The sequence below is a fragment of the Lissotriton vulgaris genome, chromosome 7, assembly GCF_964263255.1.
Source record: "Lissotriton vulgaris chromosome 7, aLisVul1.2, whole genome shotgun sequence".
Lineage (NCBI taxonomy): Eukaryota > Metazoa > Chordata > Amphibia > Caudata > Salamandridae > Lissotriton > Lissotriton vulgaris.
In genome coordinates, this window is record NC_141695.1 from 826796744 (window position 1) to 826822174 (window position 25431).

The 25431-nt window shown below is 48.9% G+C and overlaps 1 protein-coding gene across 1 annotated transcript in view; it reads right to left on the reverse strand.

Annotated features, from left to right (window-relative positions):
* SYNGR2 (synaptogyrin 2) overlaps positions 1-14619 on the reverse strand; it is a 287764-nt gene extending 273145 nt beyond the window's left edge. The window contains exon 1 of the mRNA XM_086931086.1: positions 14457-14619. Within this exon, the coding sequence (XP_086787212.1) occupies positions 14457-14576 (120 nt within the window). The 5' untranslated portion in view covers positions 14577-14619. The remainder of the gene's footprint in view (positions 1-14456) is intronic.
* Between the last annotated feature and the right edge of the window lie 10812 nt (positions 14620-25431).

Below are 25431 nucleotides of genomic sequence, written 5' to 3' on the forward strand. Positions count from 1 at the left end.
AAGAAGGGGTTAGAAAGGGAAGGTGGGCCAATCAGACACCAATGAAGAGATGCACAGGCATGACGGAAGGACTGGGCATTGGAAGGGTAGGGCATTAACAAAGATGGGGACTAGGGCAGTGACGGATTTGCTGCAGGGGATAGATTCACTTGGTAGGAGGCAGAGAAAAGAGTGATTCGGAAGAAAGTGAGTGGCAGTAGGAAAAGGAGTGACGGTAATGAGTCATAAAGCCTTACGATCAGTAGACGTATTTTTCTTAATTTCTCAGGCACAAGAAAGTGTCTAATACCATTGAAAACTGTTCCCTTTTTCCCCAAAACAACTAATGGAAATAACACTGCGAGTGCTGTAGAAGGCCCTGGCAGACCTGAACACCGCATTGCAGAATTGTAGCATTGTTTCAGGTTTGAAAACAAGGGGTAGTGTGGCTCACTGGTTAGAGGCGGCAGACCCGAGAGCAGAGGACGGCCCGGGACCAGGGTTCGATTCCCGGCGCGGCAGGTTTCTGGACCAGGGTCAGCGGACTCGATAATTCTCTCGCCTCGGTGCCCACTCTGATCAGCGATCACACTCGGCAACTCTGGGCATTAGCTTGCCTCATCTTCACTAACGGCCCCACCAGACCGCCGGGGATGCCTGGTCTCACCCTGGAGATACCCATTAAGGGACCATCTCTCAGGGAAGCCAGGAAGGGTTTCGCAGCGGTCGAAGCGCCTTGGGACCCTCCGGGTAAGTAGTGCGCTATATAAATGCCTATACATTACATTACATTACATTACATTACATTACATTACAAAAGATTACCGGGATCACTTGACAAAATGGAGCCCCAATAGGCATAACTGATGGATTTCCCCTGAGTGGCTTGGCAAGGATAAAAAGTATGGGTCGGCCAAGGGTGGCAGTAAATGCTACAGAACTGCAGGTCCTAAATGGCCGTCTACCTCGGCAAGAAATTTGATGCAGTGACTAAGGAAAATGTTTTGGCTTTTGACTAATGCTTTTCTCAGCGGCACACAATAGGAGTGCATATGATATTTGCAACACTCAGACCAACTCCTGGACACAAACACACACTCTCTCTCACTCTGGGGCCTCGGCCGTAGACCGGTCTTGGCTGGAGCAGCAGAGAACGTGGTGGTGTAAGAGCAGTGTGGAGAGGCCTTCTGGTTGCCTGGGCATGCTCCGCCTCTGCTATTCCAAAGCCTAAGTCCTTCTTCTCTCTGAACACTTGAACCCACCCACCGTTGAACCAACTTTCCCATCGATCTTCTCCTTCCAACCAGTGAAGAACCTGGACAACTCTATTTCTCACCATAACAATCTTTTGAATTAACCTACCAACGTCTTCTCCATTGTATATTGTCTTCAAACGCTGCTGTTAACCTGTATACTCCACCATAATTTATACATTATCATGTTTGCCTGTTGTCTTTATTATTTGCCCTATACATTGCCAGTAAATATTGCTCTGCATAACATGTAAAGCTCTCCGATACCCTCAGGTCAAGTTTGCGCTATATAAAACCTAAATCGATCGATAATAGTCTATCTGCCTTGCCCGGGGCAGATAGGAAGTTTGTCGCAATCAGGGAGGTTGCCCCCAAATCTACCCCCTCTCCCTTAGAAAGCCCACTAGACGCTCTGCATTTTGCATCTGGGGCAAAGAAAGGGGCGCAGTAAGGAGCGCAGCCATGCACTCTGGCATTGGCCCCCTTCACCAAAGGGCACAAACCATTAATTCGTTCCCCAGCGGAGAACAGAGAAGGAGTCTGCACACAATTTACCCCCGGGAGCAGTTGCCTAGTAGATTACAAGACGTTTTCTTTTTTTTTTTTTCTTCAAACAACTGGGTGGGTGTGGCCCATCCTGACATCAAGCCCTTCCCTCACCTCCAAGGCTCTCCTGGAGACTATAACATCACATCCCAGAGGCATGAGAGGACATTGATTCATTTGAGTGTTGCTTTTCCATATAGGCAGGAGAGTAGAGCTAAATCCAACAATGCTTTTCCATATAGGCAGGAGAGTAGGGCTAAATCCCAACAACTTCCAGTAGGAAAGTGCCCCTTTTTGTCATCGTCACCTCCCCTTTTTGCCACTGGTATGGATGTTTTTCGAACGATGTGCACTGTGTCCCTGCTAACCAGTTCCCAGTGCTCTTTCCTTAAAACAAGGTAAAATGGTCTAATTGTAACACAATTTTCACACACTTTACCACCCCTTTAAGTCCCTACTAAGTGGTAGCCCTGGTACCTACGGCATGGGTACTAAAGAGGGACCCCAAGGGCTGCAGCACGTATTGTGCCACCTTAAGGTCCTTGCCGCAGAAAACCAGCCTAAGGAGATCTTTACGATTGTCCATAACCTGGCGTTCTCGGACAGAACAACTCTCAAGCCCGCCCCCTCCGAGGAACTCTGCCACTCCCTCAACAACTACTTCATCCACAAAATTGCTACCATTAAAGCCAACATCCCGCCCCCTTCTTCCTCCTTTGTTGACCCCCAATGTCCCCCTCCCAAGTGACACCTCACTGCCCTCCCCCCCATATCTAAGGAAGCCCTGTCCTCCTTAGTACCCTTGGTTAAATCTGGCTCTCCACTTGACCCCTGTCCTGCTCACATTCTTCGCCATATCTTTGTTACCTGCCCAGACCCCCCCCCCTTCATCTCCTCAACAGTTCTCTGGCTCAAGGTGTGGTACCACCCCCCTTGAAGTCCGCGGTTATTGTGCAGATTCTCAAAAAACCTGGGGCAGACCCCTCTGTCCCTGCCAATTTCAGCCCCATTTCCCTTCTACCTTTTCTAGCAAAGGTGCTCGAGCGCCATGTCACCTGCTCTGAGCTCCTTTGTAGAGACTCATGGAGCTCTCGCTCCCCGCCAGGCCGGCTTCCGCCCCGCACACTCCACGGAGTCCGTTGTCATCTCGGTCTTAGACAACCTTAGGGAGGGTATGGATACCAACCAGCGCCAGGCCCTAGTGCTCCTCGATCTCTCAGCCGCCTTTGACACAGTGGATCATACCATCTTGCTTTCCCGTGTCGGGCGGCGGAGATCGGGGGGACTGCTCTTGTCTGGCTATCCTCCTTCCTGAGCGACTGCACCCAGGCCGTCCGCCTGGGTGACTTTACAGCGGACGTCCGGAAAGTCCAGTGCGGGGTTCCCCAAGGCTCCTCCCTTTCCCCCCTCTTGTTCAATCTCTATGTCGCCCCTCTTATCTTTTCTCTTCAACAAATGGAGGTCGCCGTATTTAATTATGCGGACGACCTCCAGCTTGTCTTTAACCTCTCCTCTTCCCCCTCTTCTGTCCTTAATTTCCAATCTGTCATGCTCCACATCCAGGACTGGATGAACCACAACCACCTTAAACTCAACCCCGATAAGACCGAGCTGGTGTTGACGGGTGGTTCATCCAGCCCCTGGTCCTCTCTCTTCTGGCCCCCTTCTCTTGGCCCCTCTCCTGAACCCACTACCTCCGTCAAAACCCTCGGCATAAAACTCAATTCTCAACTCACCCTTCACTCCCAGGTTAGCTCTGAGGTATCTTCCTCTTTCCTTTCACTGCGCACTATACGCAGGGTGTCCCGTTTCTTCACTTTCTCTGCTCTTAAACTCATCATCTTAGCCATGGTGGTATCCCGCCTGGACTACGGCAACGCCCTATATGCAGGCATCCCTGCATACAGCTTACGGCGTTTGCAGCAGATACAAAACCAGGCGGTCCGCCTGGTCTTCAATCTTCCTAAATTTCACCGTTCCTCCCCCCTCTTGAAATCCCTACACTGGCTCCCTGTGCGAGCCCGGATCCAATTCAAGGTCGCCTCCATCACCTTCTTGGCCCGACTGGGCCTGGCACCTGCATTCATCTCCTCAGAGATCACCCCCTACGTACCTACCAGGGAACTTCGCTCGTCCTCCCAGTCCCTCCTCACTATCCTACGCTACCGGACAAAGAAGTGGGGAGGCTCGAAATTTGCCACCCTTGCCCCGATCCTCTGGAACTCCCTTTCCCTGGAATTTCGAACCATCACTCTGTACCCTCAATTTCGTAAACACCTCAAGGCCCACTTGTTCACAAAGTCTTTTGACTAAATCCCCAGCAGTTTCCCCCGTCTTTTAGCCCTGGATCTTGTTAGCTGTAGCGCCAAGAAACCGCAGGTGTATGAGTGCTTTACAAGTATTTTAAAACTCAAACTCAAACTTAAGGGACCCCCTCACAAATTGTATGCTGGCTGCCATCGCAGACTGTCATGGTGCAAATTATGAGTGAAAACATAACATGGCACATTCACTGCGTGCCATGCCAAAGTCACTGCCTGTAAAATATGTAAATGGGTATGCCCAGATGTGGGTCCCTTGCTCACTATGCCACTGGAGTCAAGCTATCTTGCTGAAGAGGGCTGATAGCCAGAAACCGGTCCTAGGATGCTTTGTTCCGGTCCAGAGAAGATATGGCTTGGCAGTTCGGGCTGGACTGTTCCCATGAGGCACAGGGTCAAGACTGATTTGCATATGGCCATGTGAGCAAAATAACAATGGATTAAACCCAAATCTGAGACTGGGGGTGAATGTTTTGCCATTGTGCAACATTCCGTCCATCATCTTGTGTGTTTTGCTGTAAAATATGTAAGTCACCCCTACAGCAGGCCTTGTATCCCTAAGACAGGGCGCATTATATTACATGTGAGGGAATATCCGCATGAGCAGCTATGCTCCTGTGCGGTCTCGTTCAATTGCTAAATGGTACAAGTGAACAGGCAACCATCTTAAGCAGCTGTACTGGGCACCGGTCATCACGAGTTCCCCAGCTACATGAGTACTTTGCTGAAGCCTATGGTGTTTGGAATCAAACACCTTGTCTTAATAAATCTTTACTGTAGCCAGTCAGATTTATTATGACATGCACCCAAAGGACACCTGACAGGTGACCCTGAAAAACCTAACAGTGTCTAGTGTGCTGACATCATCCAGCCTGCCACCACAGAAGTTTCTGCCCCACTGCAGCCCATGTTCTGAGATAAGAAACAATGTCTGCTCCAGAAGAAGGTGTTCACACCTCCTCTAGCAGAATGGCTAATGAATCTGCATGGCCAGGAGCTTTAAAGCCCCTGAAGACTTTGATATAAGACGCCTGCTTCCCCCAGACCTGAGATGCCACCCCATGCCCTGAGACCCTATTGGCACCAGGACACCTGGGAAAATTGCTACACAAGTAGGTGTGTAGCACTATAGGCCAGTCACACCTCTAAGGTGGATTACCTAATATGCCCCACGAAAAAGGGTTCCACTATCTTGTTTTTGGTGGAATTAGGAACTCTGGGAGAGGGCTATGTCCACTCCCCATTGTAAGAGATCATAAAAAGGGGGTGTAGTGACCCCAAGGGTACGTAGCCCATTTGCTGCTACCCTTCACTTTCCATAATGCCCTTAAATTTAGTATTTAGATGCCCCACTGACACCAGGAACTCAGATTAGCCTGACTAAAGAAGAAGGACAAAGAATGTTAAATCGGTGGACTAGCTGTGGGCATGGTGCCAAGCCGTGCCTGCCTGCTCCTGCCCCGACAACTGAAAAGAGCCAACTAATCCTGCAGATGTGCATCCTCCCAAAGCCTTGGACGGCTGCCAGCACTTCGCAAACCAGCCAGCATATCTCTTGAAGTGGAGGAGCCACTTCCTTGCAGCCACGGACTGCAACATCTGGTTCACCAATCTGCTGACAACAGGGTACACCAACGTAGGGGCCACCCAGGAATAGGTCACAGAGCTGCAGGAGCTCAGTTATGCCTCAATCACCAATTTAGGAGACAGTAGGACCCCAGGAGCCGCCCTGCATGAATAGCTGGTGAACCGTAGCCCTTGCAGCAGCCAAGGCATGTTCAATTTCCAGCCCGGACTCAAACACCACCAAGAATTGACCTACCAACATGGAATGTCTGCATCTGGGAGGCCATCTTCAAGAGTGGTCCTGTTTTGTCCCCATCTCCAAGTCAACCAAAAAAGTGACAGCCTTCAACGCATGCGATCAACTGGAAAAAAACTACTTCTGCACCTGAGCCCCACAGCCCATGTCAGAGCATACCAACGGTGCACCAGGGGCACTGAGTGTTTCAAGAATGGGGCCCATTTTTGGGTTCCAACAGACTTGTCCCCACTTGCAGCATTTTTTTGTTACAGGTTTCTCTGTAGACTTCAGCAGTAGTAATCGAGGCTACCCTTGCGACCAGCACCTTTGCCCCTGGACAAACCAGGTCAGGTAAACCGAAACTGCTGGTGGTTTTAAGAACCTTGGCCCCCTACTTAAGTCCAGAAGAACAACCCTGTAACTCAATTGCAAATACCTCTATGCAGTGTATATGTCTCTCATAGGATAACAGTACCAAGTTAGAGGCTCATGGCTCAAATCTGACAGCTGTATTTTGTGTGTTTCTGAAAATCTGTAACTCAAGAAGTACTTACTCAATCTCTTATATCTTGATATCTAAATATAAAAATTAATGTCATTATTAGGTCTCGGCTAGTGTAGGCTGCGCACATGCGCAGTCTCGCTGGAGAGATTTAATGAGATAGAGAGAATATCACTAGCGATGTTAAGCCCCGCCCCTCTTCTTCATTGGCTGGCCTCCTTAACGGTGGCTAGCCATTGGAGAAGAGGTCCTAGTGACGTTCTCCTTTCTCGCTAAGTCCCGTCCTTTTCAGACTGGCTGACTTGACTTCCTGCTGGTTTAAAAGCCTTCTTATCTTGTTTATGGGGCCATCTGTTGGCCTCATAAAGAAGATAAGAAAGCTTTTACACCAGCAGGAAGTCAGGCGTTTGTTCCGAGCGCTTGTTTTTCAAACCTACTACACTGTGCGCGTAACGTAAAAAAGTGACGTTTTTACTAAGGAATCTTATCTAAACACAAACTTAACCCGAGGCAAAACCATTAGAAATTTTGAACAGTGAGTAAATTACATGCATTCGCGGTTTTGTGGACGTGTGACAGGAATGTGCAGCCGGAGCATGTCCAATCAGTTTTCGTTTCACTGTACATTCTTCTGGGTGCCTTGGGGGGAACCCACACACCTACAGCCTGGTGAGACAGCTGCGCGAGCAGCCAGCAGCATGGCTACGAGCTAAGGTCATCCCGTCAGCGCTGGCTACGAGTTGCCCGTGAGAGCGAGCGCCAAAAAGCTTCAGCCCCCGCCTCCCTCCCTCAAGCTTTCGCTTTTCCTAGAAACAAAGGAAATTCCGCGCTCCATGTAAGAGGTAAGTGGCAAGCGAAGGGGAATGCATGTCAACAAACGCTTGTTCCGAGCGCTTGTTACTTCCTGTATGGGAGAATGGAAAGCTTCCACCGCGCTGCTCCCCAGCCCTGTGCAGCCGCCAAGGCTCTGAGAATGGACTGAGCCTCCTCGTGCTCCGGGTGCCTCGCACTATGCGCCTCCCTGAGACCTGGGCAGCGCGGACTACATGAGGAGCCGCCGGTGGCTGGGAAGAAGCCCCTCTTCTGCGCCTCCTTCCCAGGCGCCCCAAGTTCGGAGATTCCTGCAAGTGAACAGCCGTTGCTGTCCTGCGCCAGGCCCAGCACTGCAGGGGCTGGTTTCTGGCAGAAGGGGAAGAAGGCCAGGAGACACAGTAGCGTTTATGGCTGGCTTCAGCAAATCGTGCTTTGGGGAAAGGGCGCTCAGTTGAATGCGACAATGATTTGTGGATTTAGTAATAACCTGGCAGGAAAGCCCCGGAAAGAAGTATGGGGGGGCTGGCTGCGGTTGAGGATGTGCGCCAACGTCTATTGGAGGCGAAGCAAGCTATAGCTCTCGTTTGCTCACAGTTCATGCTTCTGAGGGGTCAGTGGTTGGGAGTGTTGGATTTGTTAGAGATGGTGTTGTTTACAGACAACCACGCCGGCTCCATCGTGGAGTCACCGGTTGAGTTTCTGCTCTGGGCAGTCCAGGTTACGTTTCGGAGCTTCTGTAGTCAAGATCGTTCTCAGAAGTGAAGAGGCCAACCAACCACAATGGCTAGGGGGGGGGGGGGGGGGAGCCCTGTGACTGTACTGCACAGTCTGGTCGACGTGTACTTTTAAGACCACTTATTGAAAGCGAACTCCATGCTCTGTTTGTGATGTATCATTTGAGGGCTGAATGTGGAGGGGGCGTGGCTTCCATGGGTTCAGTAGCACCAGGGCCACGAGCCCTTATTTCCGTGGTTGATAATTCATAAATTAGCTAGAGGGGACATTTCTTTCCTGTCAATGGGGACCTGGCACAGCAGCTACGCTACAGTGATTTTTGCTGTCCCCTCTCTCTCCCCGGGGTGTTGCATTTGCTGCTGCCCCCTCTCTCCACTGGGTGCTGTGCTTGCTGCTGCCCCCCTCTTCACCCTGGGTGCCCAGTATACCAGTCCGTCCTACGCACCCGGACTAAGATAACCTCTCCGCGATGCCCTTTGGTAAACATGTGCACAGACAGGGTGCTCACCTGCAGATTACAGGGCTGAATACCCAGGCAGCTCTTGCACCAGCCTTTAAATTACATGTCTGTCGGGCAGCGCCACAGGTCCATACCCAGGCAGTTCTTGCACCAGCCTTTAAATTAAATGTCTGCCGGGTATCGCCACAGGTCCAGACTACTCCTATGGGGGAGAGTGAGCTTGAAGAGGCTACTGCCTTTGGCTCAGAGCTCCCCACGCACAGAACCAATATCGGAGCTCGCCCCTCACACAACCTAAGCCGGGCGTGCTGATGGCACTAGTCTGCTCAAAGAAACTAGGACGTGCCGATTAATAAAAGAGCAATTTGAATCTAAGAACGAGCTCTTGATGTGTATTCTTTTCAGTTAAGGCCAGCATGCCAGTAAAGACATTTTTTAATAAAATCATGGATAGTTCTACATATTTGCATAATAAAATGTCGTCGTTGCATCCCTCAAGCGCAAGCCGTGATCAGCCGTAAATGTTCATTTAAAGAGAAGACTGTTTGCTTTAAAGAGCAAGAAATCCGAGCTGTCAAACTTTCAGTGGCGCCTTGACAGCACGCGCCGGACAGGACTCTGGTGTACCTGCCCACTCCCAGTCCACGCGCAGTCTGGGCACCCGCTGCCGTCTGCTTCATGTTGCCCTTGAGAGGCCGATAACAGTACATGCTGCTGTCCAGATGCAGTCAAGAAACATGGATATTTGTGATAAATGAAGGGCACCTGTCTGTCAGTGGCACATTGCGCCGGGACGGCGAGGCAGGAGGGCAGAGCGGCCAGTTATTCCCACAATATATAACGGCATTTTGGGAAATATATACTCCGTCTCTTAAAGGCGTCTTAGCATCAAAAGTTTACGAGCAGTGCTCTCAACGGTATGCCAATCCTATTAATCACAGAGGCCGACCCCTGGAGCTGAATGCGGACTGGCATGCTAATGGGAGGCAGGGCGTTTAAAGGGAAAACTTCACCGCTGGCTCTGTGGCATGGAAAAAGCGTTAACCTTGTACTGGCAGAGAACCAGTGGGGAAAAAAAACTGCTACACGGTTTGAATCGAGCATGCATGGTAGCTGCTGCTCTCTGGGATAGCTGTGGGGTTGTTGTGCAGTGTCCTTGCATCTTGGTTGCATCACGAGGGCCAGGGCGATGCGGTGGTTTCTGGCTCTAGGGTTTGCGAGCTGGAACGTGACCTGACCTGACCTAAGCTAACCCCCCTCCCCCACCCCCTTATCTAAAATATCTGAGACTGGGAGTAAATAACTGTGCTGATGTCATCGGCAAACCGGTGTGCATGCGGAGTTTGATTTTGTAGACATATTTACACCTGGTTCAGGCTCCATGAACCCCCATATTGCCTACATATTAAATTAGTATAACTAAGGGCAATCGGCGTTCGAACTGGTGGTTTAAACGTGATTGTAGCAGGCACTGGGGCGACGAACTCTCCTGCTGCCATTTCAATCCTGAAGTGTCTCCGTGCGTGATCGGAGGAAGGGGGTCGGGGGCTGCGAGAGGCAGTGTTGGCTGTGGTAGGTAATCTACTTCTACTTTTAAATCTGTTATTTGCTGTCCAAGTTATAAATCTTGGCCTACAAGTTCTCCAATACAAGTAAAACCAAACATTGTCAAAGCCGGGGGGGGGTTGTAGGGGGCGGGGTATTCTACTACTCACTCTTTACTACTCGCTCTTTACTACTCTCTAATACGCACTACTACTCTCTCTAGTCCTCTCTACAACTCACTACTACTAACTCTCTATTAATCACTCTATTACTCTCTAGTACTCACGCTACTACTCTACTACACACTACTCCTCTACTACGCACTCTCTACTACTCACTCTACTACTAGGTCTCACATTTGCGAGAGATTAAGCTATTGGCATTGTAAATGCCATTTATCTATTTTCAAAACCAAAACATTAATAACAATTTTGTCATTTACAATTCCAATAGCTCTAACTTTTGCAAAGGCGAGATTGTTTATAATTGTCTCGTATTTCCTTATCGAGTGCATGTCTCTTTTTGACTGTGCCTGCAACAAATGGCCAATACTCCCCTCTGCTAACCTAAGGCTGCTCAACCACACTACCACAAATAGAGCACCTTGTGACTGTTAAAGCAAGCACCTGTACACGAGTAAGGGATATCTTGACTTTCAGGAAAGTGCACCTTATTTTGGTACACTACACAGAGAGACAGCTTCCTACACTTCCCACTTGCAATGGTGAATGGCTGCACTTTTTGGGCTTGGCTTTGGGCTGAAAAAATTACCAGTCCCAGATATATCAGAAGACTAGACATCAAGGGGAATCCAGGGTGGTATGCCTTGTCTGGGTCCCATTATTTTGTCTTACCCACAATGCCTTGCATACCTCAAACTCTTCCTCAAAGTGCAGGAAATACAGTGGCCAAAAGCCAGAAAACCATACAAGTATACAGTATTACATTGACCCCCACACCACCCCCTCCCCAGTGAAAAGGATTTGGTGGCCTTGGGCACTAGGCACCTCAAATACTGTGGTTCATTAGACCGAGCCAAAACTGTGAGAGCCTGAAAAGGAGGACAATGGAGCCCACCCACCACCCTTATGAGCAAAAGACAAAAGGAAGCCCTTTTATTATTGTCTCCCTCGCTAATACTAATTTGCATTGCCCTTCTACAGTATTAAGATCTCTTCAGGACACTAATAACAAGCATTGGCATAGCCAATAGGTCTCGCCTTTGGTACCATATAAGTTTTTAGTTATCCAGCACAATATCCTTGGTGCAACAACATCAAGTGTTAAATGGTTAAACACTTATAAGGTCGCAAAGGCAAGACCAATTGGCTATGCCAATGCTTGTTTCAGGAGCTCCGGCTAGTTCTCAAAAAAGTCTTAAATTTGTGTCATAGTAAAGATTTTGGAGGCCCCATGATAGAAATATTTGGAGCAGCATTTGGAATAACTTTGAACTTTACTACCGATTTTATACTAATTCAAGCCTATTATGCCAAACAATATTGACAGGTTGCGATAGGGAAATAAAAGCGAGATAAAAGGTTCACTTTTCGAGAGCCCTGTTGGAAAAACAAGACCCTGTATATGGTCTACTTGCTCCATGCCTTAAAACACAGATGCTGCGTCACACGGCTGGCAAACGCTCGGAGCATACAACTGTTTACAGACTTATCATTTGATGTTATCTGTAGGGAAATATGCAAATGCTGCAGATACCTCATAATACATATAACTCAAGGCACACTAAAACAAGATGACCTGGGTACTGAAATATTAATGATATCAGGTGTGTATGCATCATTAGCAATTGTACAGTCTGGTTTCTTGAATTGTCTTTTTCCTGAACGTGTACCAGCCATAATGTTTTGTTTTTGGAGGGGGGGGGAGGGAGGTCAGTCCGCGGGCTCCCATACTATTGATGCAAATCACACTGTAGCTGCTGCACTAATCGTGTTTCCTGAACCTACTTCACCTACGTAAACAGAGTATTACATATGTAATGAGTGAAGCCGACCATAACTCAAAACACCCAAAAGTGTAAGTGTGGCTGCCTGGCCACGCACATAAACAGCGCTGCCACCCCTGAACTCACAAAAACATAATTCACGTTCGTAAGTAATATTTCACTTTAGTAAAGTACTTAAACGGTAACCATCGGTGGTGGCAGAGAAAGCAGTTGGGTCTGGAAGTGATGCGACCGAGATCTAAACTGCTGCATGCCCTTTCGTGTAGCTCCTACACAAATTAGGCAAAGTCTAAAATGAAACTTCTTTCTGTTGATAAACGGTCTATGTTACGGGGATGGGGAGGGGGAGGGGGCAAAACGATGGACATGAAAAACAGGGAGGAGGCGAGTGAAAGCAAGAGACAGATGGAAAGAGATAAAAGTAGAGAGGGAAAGCAAGTAAAAGTAATAAAGAAGGGGGAGAGAGAAAGTGGAAGCAGGAAAGAAAAGATGGAGTGAACGACAAAGAGAAAAGGAAGGGAAGGCAAAATAAGAAAAAGTGGGACAAAAGGAATGAAGTACAAGTATGAGGAGACAAAAAGAACAAGCAGGCAGCAGCGGGAGAGAGAGGTGGAGGGGTGCACCCGCGAGTGGTGCGCACATGCTGGGGAGAGCAGTCTGCTTTTTCAAAGCAGATACTTGTGCTTGTGGCGTGCCGCTGCGCACTCCAGCAAGGCGTATGCCGCCAAAAGCACGAGTATGTGCTGCACGACGGCTAAAGGTCAGGTCTCCTATGCAGCGCATACGCGCTGCGTAGGCGAGACCTAAAAACAGAACATGATCAGTAACCTCTGAGATTACTGGGTAGAAAAACCCACCTCGTGCCCGATGCACACTTTTTTAATGCATCAAATACAAATATTGATATGATGAATCCTGATGAAAGAGCTGCCCTTTGCCCCCAGGCCCGGTTTTAGGGGGGTGGGAGCTGGGTCGGCCAAGCCCTCCCAAGCAAAACCTCTTTTGTGAGGCTGCGCCGGCGCAAAGCCAGCGCCATGCTGCGAGGTATTTACTACGTGACACATCTGGGAGACGCATCACGTTGTAAAGCCCTGCGCAGGAACGCCTCGGAAAAGTGGCTGAGTGAAATCTACAAGATTTCCCTTAGTCACTTTTACAGCCATGCTGCGTCAAAACCCTGTGCCTGCTTGAAGCAGGCGTAACGATTGACGCGGCATAGGGGCACCCGTGCCTTGCTAGAGCTGCGTCGCCCATGTGACGCAACTCCAGCAATGCGCTGCCTTTCCGCCAGGGGATGTGACACGCATCTGCCCATCCGTGCGTCACGGTCTGCCGCATAATAAATGCGGTGCATCAGTGGTAGCGCACTGGTGGTTTGGCGTGGCGCAACTGTTCTGGCGCACGCATCCCTGCTGATTAGCAGAGAAGCGCCATAAGTTGTAAATCTGCCCCAGAGAACGGAAAGACTCCTTACGGTCAGGGAAACGTTCACCTGACTTATAGAGAGGAAAGGTATAAAGGCAGCATTTTGTGCATTCCTGCATTCTTTTTCTTCGCCCATCCATGCTCCCTCATGACCCCAATTCTAGAATCCTGCAACTGGAGCTGTGTCACACTGCCCAAAGGACAGCAAGAGGGAATTTTAGCAGGCCAGAGAGATGAAAGTTATCAAAGACCAGGCTACCCAGAACAAGGAGCAGTAATGTCTTATTCTGGAATAAACTGCTTGCTAAAGAGATGATGATGGACTGAGCATTGAAACTTTTCAGGCACTCAACCCCATGTGACTCTTAGATCTGGGATAAACCCATCATTGTTCTTCTGCTCACTTCGCTATCCCAGCTCAAACCCAGCATAACAGTCGTGACCCTGTTCCTCATGAGAACAGTCCAGCCCGGTCCTCCCTGGACAAGAAACAAGCATCCTGGGACCGAATTCATCAGAAGGGTTAGCTTGAATTCAGTCAGTTATATGTGTGAACAGCTATCCATCTAGTAACCGTCTCGGTGGTATCAGAACGGGAGAAACAGTATTTTGAAATGATACTGTTGAGACAACTCTTCCTTGGCAAAGTGAGGTCAGTGCCCACTATCTATGCTAAACCCTTATTTGTACAGAGCAAATTCTCCAACAACTGAGGTTAAAATCAGGTAGTGGGACAGTTTGGTCAGTCCGAGCCATCATAATGTATTTAAGCATCCTGGCTCCCAGAATTGCCCCTCTTGATCGCTGCAACTCAAAGGGATGCTGACTGAGGCTCCTGCAAAAGTCCTTCCACGGCTGTGCAAGCATACCGCTGCCAGGTGCATGGCTACGCAAAGCTAAAAAGTGTAGCATGTTCGAGGCAGCGCTTAACCCCACCCTCTGCTCTACAAGTTGTTTCTAACCTCGGATTATGACAGGAAAGTGAAAATGCAACTGAAAGTACATTTTCTAACTGTGTCAGCAGAGAAGACTACGGCTCTAAATGCGTAAAGCTTTCCGGTTTCGCTGTCAACCGTAGCACGATTGCCTATGCTCATGGTTCCTCACCGCGCTAATGATTCGGGTCACAGTCTGTGGCTGCCGCAGGAACCTCTCGAGGTCGAAGCTGCCGCCAGAACTAGGAGCTCCATAAGCCCCTCGGGCCGCCCCGCTTCCGCCGTCTTCCATCAGCCCGAAAACGTGTACCGACCTGGCCGCCGCCTCAACTGTCAACCGCTTCACCTGGAGCGACAAGTATGCAGTGCAGCCAATCGACTCTTGCTACGTCATGCGACACGCGCATCACGGGACTTGGGGCCAACCAGAGTCACGGGATTTTGGGCTAAAGACTACACAGGCAACTTGGGAAACCCGGAAAACAAAAACGTAGCGTCATCTCTACGAACCCCCAATCGATTTAAAGTCTAATCTTTTAACTTGGGAATTAACTTCTTTTCTGCTTTATCAAACCACAAATGAATTTAGTATGCTTCTTAAAAACTCCGTCAAGTATAATAGACTTGTTTACGCTTCGATAGTCGCGAAGTCTCAAAAAAGCGGCCATGTTTGTGTCAGGCACGAACTCGCAATATCGTCGGCCCACAGGTGGCCAAGAAAAAACTTTACGTGCACCTGAGGAGTCGTAGGCCCTAGGCCTAGGGCGATGTTTGAAGAGATTTGAGCATTGTCACATCAAAAGTTGTAATGTTTTTTTATTGAAAACGAAGCTATACCACACATCTTTAGAACAAAACAAGTGTTTCTGTATAACTCCGGTTCCACAAAGAACAGAAACAAGGAAAGTGGCTGCAGTAGCTGCAGGTTCTAACGTTACCCATTTAAAAGGCACAATGCCCATCTTAATGCAAATTATTATTTTGTGTAATAAATGTGTTTTAAGCAATACAGTCATATAATTCTACAGTTAAATAATAGACGTTAAAACATCACAAACTACGAACTATCGCGCAAAAAAGGACTCCAACACGACTCTGCTTTCTTAGCATAAAAGGTCACTTTTATTATACTAGGACAGCCGAAGACAGACCCGCAACATTAACTTTACCATCAAACTTTGTACTATTTCCCCAACCTTTTTCCCCATTGTATACATTTCCTTTCCCCAATGCTTTATTGTTTGCAACAATCCATAGCTTGTTTTTCCATATCCATCAGTATTATTTCCATTTTTCCTTTTCCTTCCCCACCTACCCTCCCAACCCCTCCCCCTAGAGAAAGGATTAATCCGCTCTAGATTATCCTATCCCTTAAAACACGCCAACAACATATAACAAAAGAGAGTCTGCCTATAGCGCCCTAAAGTGACATCTTTTCTTCAATTTAAATACCACAAGACCAACACATTCCAATATAGAACAAAAAACACCTTCCCCGACTTCTTCAAAAGCCAGGGTGGGTCAAACACGACACCACCGCTCCTTCACTCGCTCAGAGTGACGTCGCCCTCCCTCTCCCTCCCCGCGCCTGGAAACAGCCCCTCCCACCCTCCCAATCCCCCAATCAGGTCGCGTGAGGAGATCCCTCGCGCGAAATACCCCAGGGGAACATCGGCTCTCGCCAGTCCCCCTGGGGCCCATCGCGCAAATAAGGACTCCAACATGACTCTGCTTTATTAGCATAAAAGGTCACTTTTATTATACTAGGACAGCCAAAGACAGACCCGCAACATTAACTTTACCAACAAACTTTGTACTATTTCCCCAACCTTTTTCCCCATTGTATACATTTCCTTTCCCCAATGCTTTATTGTTTGCAACAATCCATAACTTGTTATTCCATACCCATCAGTATCATTTCCATTTTTCCTTTTCTTTCCCCACCTACCCTCCCAACCCCTCCCCCTAGAGAAAAGATTAATCCGCTCTAGATTATCCTATCCCTTAAAACACGCCACCCAGGAAAACCTTCAGAGTTTTTCTGCCCCACCCAAACCTTATCAACCCCAATTGGCATCAAATGTGTTTCCTAACATATTATTTGCGCCAAGTTCACTTTTTTTTTTTTTTAATTTCTTTCTGTGAGCACCATAAATCAATGCACCATAAGTTAGCTAATGCATCCCGCAGCTCCATGAGATAATATGATTGTCCCATCTGTGAAAGGTGTACACCATCACTTCGCAATAAATGCAGCATTTTATTGTTAAAATGCTCATGAGCCAGTACCGTGATACCCATAGCTGTGCAGAAATTTTTTAGCGCTCTGTTCACTTTGCGGTGAGCTCTCTCAACATCCGCATGCACACGTGCACCTCTCCAATGATTTCTGTACAAAAATTCCGTCCAAACCACCCGCGTACCCACCCAATTGTCCTTAATGACTGTTAAATCCAGCTTCATTTGCTTAATGAGCGTTAATCCAGACAAGTCCACTAGGTCGTTCTCACCCAGGTGTATTATTAACAAATCCGGAATCCCCAAAGACACTGCTAGCTTGGATAGCGAAGGAAATAAATCCTTCCATTTCATGCCCCCCACACCTTTCCATAACACCTCATGGTCTTTGCTATACAAACCTAAACCTCTTCCACAAATTTGCTGTTCAGCAAAAATTGCCGCCCATTTACCTATGGAATGTCCAATAATCCACGTTCTCTTTTTGCGAGGGAAATCCAGAACTTGACCTATGATACAAAAACTAATATTACTATGATAAACAGTAACACTTGCTTTACAATCTCAAATATCTGTAGCAACAGTTAGATTTCCATCTCCCTATCTGTTGCAACTCCTCCTTCCCCCAACCCAACCTAGCAGCTTCTGTAGCTGCGCCTATTCTAAAAGAGTGTGTACCAAAACTCCTTGGATTCACCCCCACCAATGATAAAGTTTTTCTCAAGACTGCCAAAAATTGAAAACTAGTCAACTTATCTCCTTTCTCGTAACAAAATATTGAACCCTCCCGAAACCTTACCGACTTAAGAAAAGATTCCCACTCTTCTACAGGGCAACAACCCCCCACCCCACTCCTTCCCAACCTCACCCACATCCCCCTCCCCATTTGGTCTGTCTTTGACTGTCTCAACTTGATCTGCAAAAACTCTCCCCCCAGAATGTGAATATCCGATGTCTGAATCCCAACTTGGTTCCGCAACCCCAGTAATTCCGAGATGCGAAACGCTCCGAAAAACAACCACATCATACATAACCTAAAACGAAACAATTCCCATTCATTGTAACAACAATCAGGCAGGACACCTAAAATTCGTTGTAACAAATCAAAAGTAATAGGATCCCTCAACTGTTTTGCCTGCAAATTGGTTTTTCCAAAACCTTTCAACATTTTTCTCAAAAGGAAACCTATCCGAACCTCACTCCCCAACAACAGCTGGCTATAAAAAGAAATACCTGCCAACTTGCCTGAAATCGTCGTATGGGACCAACCTTTGTCCATCAAATCTAGCACAAACTCTAACATAAACTGTTCACATTGCACTGCTGTACCGTCCATCCCGCGCTGCAAAGCATAGCCTAGAAAGCCAGACCACGCCTGCTGGTAACTTCGTCTCGTGCAGTCCGCTAATGACTGCTCAACCAGCTCTGCAATCCTCAGTCCCCCAGGTCCCAAATGCTCGAAGGGATCGCTGTCTTGTGTCTGTCTGCTCTGGGTGCCAACTCCCGGAACCTCTGCCACTGGCAACAAGATAAAGCGTCAGCAATTGAGTTGTTCACTCCAGGAATGTGCTTTGCCTTAAAAACAATATCCAACTGAAGGATTCGTAACATGAACACCCTCAACAATTGTAAAACCCTCACATCTTTTGCCCGTTGGCCATTGACCAAACTCACTACCGCCATGTTATCTATGTGAAACAAAACGCAGCGGTCCCTGAATTCATTACCCCAGACATGTAGTGCAACCAAAAGTGGAAAGAATTCTAAAAAGGCGATGCTACGACCTTGTTCCAACCATTGTGCCGGCCAAAGCTCCGCACACCACCTTCCTTCCCAAAACAACCCAAAACCTAAGGCTCCGGAGGCGTCTGAGAAAATTTGCACTTGCCACACTGTGTCTTCATCCACGAAGTTGACAGACACTCCATTGAAGTCCTCCAAAAATCTCAACCATATATGCAAATCCTCTTTGATTTTATTTGTTAGGTGTATGTGATGATGAGGCAATACAGCACCCGCCATTGCAAAACCAAGGCGCCTGCAAAACGTCCTACCTGCCTTAACTACTCTACATGCAAAAGTCAGGTAGCCCAGAAGCCTCTGGACTTGACGCAGCTGTACTTTCTTAGCACCAATTATTTCCTGTATAAAAAGCTTGATCTCCTGCACTTTAGCCAAAGGCAAGCGAGCCACCATCGCTATGGTGTCAATCTCTATACTCAAAAATACCAATGTTGATGTCGGACCTTCCGTCTTATCCTCCGCCAATGGCACTCCAAATTCGCCTGCCATATCTTGGAAACAAGCCAAGACCTTAGAACACTGTTCAGTACCAGCCTAGCCAACAAACAAAAAATCATCTAAATAATGACAGACTGCTGCATGCCCGGAACGACGAATGACACACCACTCCAGAAATTTGCTAAATGTTTCAAATAGAGAACAGGAAATAGGGCAGCCCATTGGTAACACGCGGTCCACTTAATATGCTTCCTCAAAATACATACCCAGTAATTCATAATCCATGGGATGTATGGGTAAAAGACGAAAAGCTGCCTGAATATCGCATTTTGCTAGTTCTGCTCCTGTCCCAGCCTTGCGAACCATCTGCAGAGCATCATCAACTGACGAATATGACACAGCCGAGTCATTTGTCGAAATAAAGTCATTGACCGACTGCCCTTCCGGCCAAGACAAATGATGAATCAACGTAAACTCACCTCGGGCCTTCTTCGGAATAACTCCAAGGGGTGACACCATCAAATTTGGCAAAGGGCAGTGTGAAAAAGGTCCAACTATTCTACCTAATTCCAGCTCTTTTTGCAACTTGCACTGTACCACCTTAGGCAATTCCTTCACTGACTTGAGGTTATCAGCCCAGCGCAACACTCTCGGACCTTGATACCCAATTCGAAAGCCCAGCCTGAAACTCAAAATCAATTTAACTGCCGCCTCGACATCCGTGTACCTCTCCAGGTAACTCATCATCGCTTGCAACTTACTTGGGGTAGGAGCCTTTTGGTAAAAGAGGCGGTAGTGCCCCACGTCCCCTCTGTCCCCTCCCATGGTCACCGTGTTGTTGGTTAGGAAAGCACTGGAAGATGGCATGTCTACCCCCACACTGAGCACATTCGTGTTTGAACTTACAATATTGACGTACGCAGGAGCCTCTATTGAAACCCCAACAAGCTCCTGTGGTAGGCAACTGACCTCTCCCCAATTCCCCCACCCCCATCGTGGCGGGACCCTGCAGAAAGGGCCGATAAGTTATTGGTTAATCACTGGCCGTATGAATCATGTTAGAAGCAGCGTGTCCTGACAACCATTGCAACCACAACTCCTGATCCACTTCTCCCCATGGTTTATCATTAAAGAGACTCACCCTAGCCCGAAACTCCTCGTCATAATTCAACCAAGCATAGCCTCCCGCCTGCAGATGTGCCCTTCTGATAATATCTATATATTTAAAAAGTGAAACTGCCCTTTCAGGGTAACGCTCACAGTAAACACTGGCATAGATAATGAAGGCAGCCGTCCAATTTTAAATTGTTTTCGGCACTTTGGGGCAGCGAGACAATTCCAACTCCTCCTCCTTAGACCCTTCCCTGGCTTGTAAATCCCTATGCAAAAGGTGAAAAATATCCACATAATCGTGGCTCCAAATTCTCTGCCTAGTTCTCTGAGACAAATGGGTGCCTAAGGGCATAGCTACCCCCATATATGGCAATTTTGTACGGCTAACTCTAGGCTTCTCACTGTGTACTGAGCTAGATACCGATGACACCGGGCTCACCCTACCTTCCTTATCCTTCTGCTCCTCCCGCCCCAAAGTGGACTGCGGTCTCTCCAATACCTGTGCACCCAACTCTTGACCTTTTGCCAACTCCCCATTTCTCCCTTCCACAGGCGCAGCACCTGGCCCGCTTGCCAACGGCCGAGTCCACGCAGCCCACCAGTCTGCCTTACCTGCTGGTAGCTGTGAAGCACGTTGACGAAATTCTTCCAGACCATCACGCTGATGATGTCTGCCATGTTGCTTGTGTTCCGATGAGAGAACCGTTCCAGATCTCTGTTAAACACTAGCAGAGGTGAATTGGCCTTCCCCCCTCCCTCCTGACACCTGGTCGCCCAAACCAGCCGCCACTTCTGAAGCCACCCCACCAAATCTTGGGTACATGTCATTTTCTTTATCCCAGTCATCAACATTATCATCCTGCACATTTCTGAAGTCCGGAAATTCAAAACTCGTACCTGGCCTAGCACCAGACGCCATGTCTACATCCTGACATACTACATCAGACTCAGGCCCCCATGGAAGATGCCTAGTCGCTGGCCTAAAATCCGCACTAGATCCGCTGTGAGAAATGCACCTCCCCCCCAAAGCCGCACTCTGCTTCGCTGTGTTATGAAAAGAACTCAGAACCGTAGGAAAACGTCCAGAGTCCGCCATACAGTTCCCGCCGCTCCAGCGTGAAACCGTTCCATACCTACCTTTTACCTGCTGTGCTGGGGTACCAGACACTTGTTGTTTATGTATGTCTGTATGGTTTACCCACACCCATTGCCCTTGCTGTGGACCCAATCCAGACTCAAAATCCATTGGGGGGTGCTGGGGTGGGGGCCTAGATTCCGGAAATACCACACCCTGACCCCTGACATGACTTTTAGCAACCTTAACACCCATTGCCCCCCCCCAACACCTTGATTCTCCCCAACCTGCTGACCCCAACAGGTTTCCTGCACCGCCTGGCAATCATATATATCACCAGAAGCATAGAGTTCTTCAAAGTTAAAGTCTGAGCCATTGAAAGCTCTTGGAGGGCCTCTAGGCTGAGGCATTATAACCTCTTGGCAGTCCGCAAACTCCCTCTGTCGCATTGTGTCAGCCGGCGCTCGCTCTTCTCCCATGAGGCCCTCACATTCCATCACCTCCAATTGCTCATAATCTTCTTCCTCACTGTCGCTCGAATAGTCTACTAAATTAGCTTTCTGCCCAATAGAGCAAACCTGAGGTGCAATGTCTACACTATTGCTCACTTGGGATACTGCAAAGGACCTTTGAGGCATTACTCTGGACAACTCCTTGTCACCATGCAAGACAGCCACATTTGATGACTGAGACGTGTTTCCAAAACCAGCACTGCTCCCACTGCCAGAAACTGCCTCCATCAATTGTATGTGGCTCACTCGAGTATCAAAGTAACAGCTGGCTCTACCTCCACGCCTCCCAGCCCGCTTCCTGGCTTGCTGCGCACCTGCCATCTGATTGCCACTCACCACACACGGAGCAGAAACAGAACGAACAGGTGGGGGCTTCTTCACTCGACTGCCCCTACTTGAGGATCTCGCTCTTCGCGCTCGCACAGCCGGCGCTTTCAACACACCCATAACTTCTGTGGAAATACTTGCTGTGGACCTGCAGGCAGCTACAGCACGACCCACACCTTCAGCTGCTAGGCGACGAGGACGCTTTGCTTCCACAGAAGTGTCCATTATAGCGCCTGGCCGTAGTAAATCACTACGTCCTACAGCCACTAATGCTCTAATCGCCTCTCTGACAATCTCTTCATTCGCCATGGTTTGACAATTAAAAAGAACTTCTTTGAAAAACCACTCACAAATACAGTTTGAAAACGCTGACAGGAATACCTCACAGCTGTTCCTGTCAAACACGACACCACCGCTCCTTCACTCGCTCAGAGTGACGTCGCCCTCCCTCTCCCTCACCGCGGCTGGAAACAGCCCCTCCCACCCTCCCAATCCCCCAATCAGGTCGCATGAGGAGATCCCTCGCGCGAAATACCCCAGGGGGACATCGGCTCTCGCCAGTCCCCCTGGGGCCCATTCAGCCACTTAACCGTTCAATAAATACAATAAAAGTACAAGCGGGAGCCCTTGTAATTTCAGGAGTGATTAATGAAAACACAAATGATGTTGCATAGTTAAATCCAGGGCTTTAATTGGGCCGGGTGTGCCCGTGCTCAGCACGGGCAGTTCTTAAAAGCAGGTGCCGAGACGGGTCCCTATCGGGCTCTCCATCTTTACTCTCAGGGTGAAAAAAAATACTTAACTCTGCAATAGTAAAATCCGTCACTGCGTTTGATATAACTTCAAAGGCACTGTTTTTAATGTTGTGCAAACTAGGAGCATTTAACATGGGAAACAGTTACATTACACAAGGACATATTAATTTTTTGAATCACAGAATGTTGAGACATGAGGCTCGAACCTGCTGCTCAGTTCAAAAGTGGGCAGCTCTAGCCTAATGCCACACCCTCGTCTCAAGAACAAAAGCATTTTCAATATTAAATACAATAAAGTCATAGTTGTTGCTTATTTATTTTATTCAGCTAATAACCATTGACAAAGCCAATCGTCCTGGCTTGTTGTAGGTGTAATGTTATTGTAGTAAGGTCCAAAAAGTAGAAATCGAGTGTTCCAAGCAAGGGAAGTGGACACAGAAAACCTGTCCCAAACCCCACTCTCTTTTTTTAGCTTCTAGGTACAACCAGTACATTTACATATGGTGAGACCTTGACCTCGGTCACCGACCTGCACTCCCCCGACAGCTCCTGCGATCTGCTGCTTCCCCCTGGTCACCTGCCTTGTGGGTATGAGGCTGCTGTGAGCTGCTGCCAAATTCTTGCACTGATTTATATTGTATTTCTCAGACCATTGTTGTGTGCCTTGTATTTCTCTTGATTCCACGCTTGCCTGCTTCTTGCTTTATTACTGCCATTTTCTTGACCCCATTTGTCTCCCCTGGTTTCTGGTCCCAATTTGGATTGTATTTCTCAGACTATTGTTGCGTGCCCTGTATTTCTCTTGATTCCACGCCTGCCTGCTTCTTGCTTTATTCCTGCCATTTTCTTGACCCCATTTGTCTCCCCCTGGTTTCTGGCCCTCTCGCCGTCCACACCCCTCGCTTCCCGCCTCTGTTCACCCGGCCACTCCCCTCTCCTTGAGCCCATTCTCCCGCCTGTTCTCCCACCTCCCAGTTGAGCGTCCTTCCCCTCCCCTACAAATGCAGATCGCTGCGCGGTCGCGCCGCTGGCGCACCAAAGGCAAGCCCGTCTGCGCCAGTCCACGCCTGGACCGCACCCAGCGACAGGACCCCTGGACCCCGCAAACGTCACGACCACGACGCCCACCTCCGCTAGGACTCCAGCACCCTCCACGCACTCAACACCAGACGATCCCGCACCTGCTGCCTGGCCCCTCCAAAGCACACCCATGGACCTGTCTCCTGCCGGTACTGCAGCTTCACTAGCCCCAACACCCTGCCCACCAAACCACCAACCATCGAAACCCAACTACCTCAGATGCATACTCCTCAACACCCGCTCTGCCCGCAAACAAGCCGTGGAACTTTGGGACCTTCTCAATTCTACCTTCCCAGACGTCGCCTTCCTGACGGAGACCTGGCTGAACCCCACCTCAGCGCCCTTCCGAAGGCTCCCCATCATAGCCATCCCGAAGGCTAGAAGATCACCCGCAGGGACCGTACCAACGGCATAGGAGGCGAAATCACCATTGTCCACAGGAACACCCTCAGAGTCTCCACCAACACCGACGACACCCTCAGCACCGCCGAACACATGCACTTCCAGATCCACACCGACCCCAACACCACCGTCAGAGGAACCCTCATCTACAGAACCCCCCGGTCCCCGACCACAGTTCAGCGACTCCATCGCCGACTTCGTCAGCACTCACGCCTTCGCCTCCACGGACTGCATTCTCCTGTGGGACCTGAACTTCCACCTCGAGAACAACAACAACACCAACTCCACCACCCTGAATGACAACCTCGGACTCAGACAGGTTGTGACAACACCCACCCACGCCGCCGGCCACACGCTCGACCCCATCTTTACCGCAAGCCCCCACATAACCTTCAACCACACCACAGAACCCCACTGGACTGACCACCACTGCATCCACTTGACCTTCAGGAAGCCCACCATGCACCACAGCACCCAACAGATGCCTCGACGTTGCTGGAGAAAAGTCACCGCAGACCAACTAACCACCGCCCTCGCCCAGAGCCCACCCGCCGACCCCACAGACCCGGACACCGCCAGCCGCAACCTTATAAAATGGATCAACGACTGTGTCAACACCCTCGCCCCACTCAAGACACCCTCCAACAGCCACACCAGCAAGCAAGCCACCTGGTTCACCGAAGATCTCCAGGCCTCCAAGCGAACATGCCAAAAACCGGAGAAGAACTTGGCTCCATGAATGAATACCGGACAGCCACGCAGCCCACAAGAATGCTACCCGCAGACACCATCAACTCATCAGAGCCACCAAAAGAGCCTAATTCAAAGACCGCCCAGATAATAACGCACACAACAGCAAAGAGATCTTCAACATCGTGAAGGAACTCTCCAACCCCAGCTCCAACACCAACAACATCCCGCCCTCGCAAGACCTGTGCGACTCACTGGCCACCTTCTTCCACCATAAGATCGCCGACATTCACAACAGCTTCAACGCCACGACTGCCCGACAGCCACTGCCCCCACGACCACCACCTGCACCAACCGCCTGCTCTCCTGGACCAGCACCAACAACGAGGACACCAGCGAGATCATGAACACCATCTACTCCGGATCAACATTAGACCCATGCCCTCACCACATCTTCAACAAAGCCTGCACAGGCATTGCACCCCATCTCCGGAAAGTAAGCAACATCTCCTTTGTCACCTCTAACTCAGTTTTGTCAGAGTTCAGTTTCAGTTGACGGTTATCAATCCAATCCTGTACGTAAAGCATGATGTTTTGAAAGAAGGTTTTTGATTTTAGTGTTGTCAATTGTGAAGATCAGCTGCATGTCATCAGCGTAGATATATATCTTCACCTTTCACTGCCAAAGAGAGCATATCAGGGGCCGGATATAGA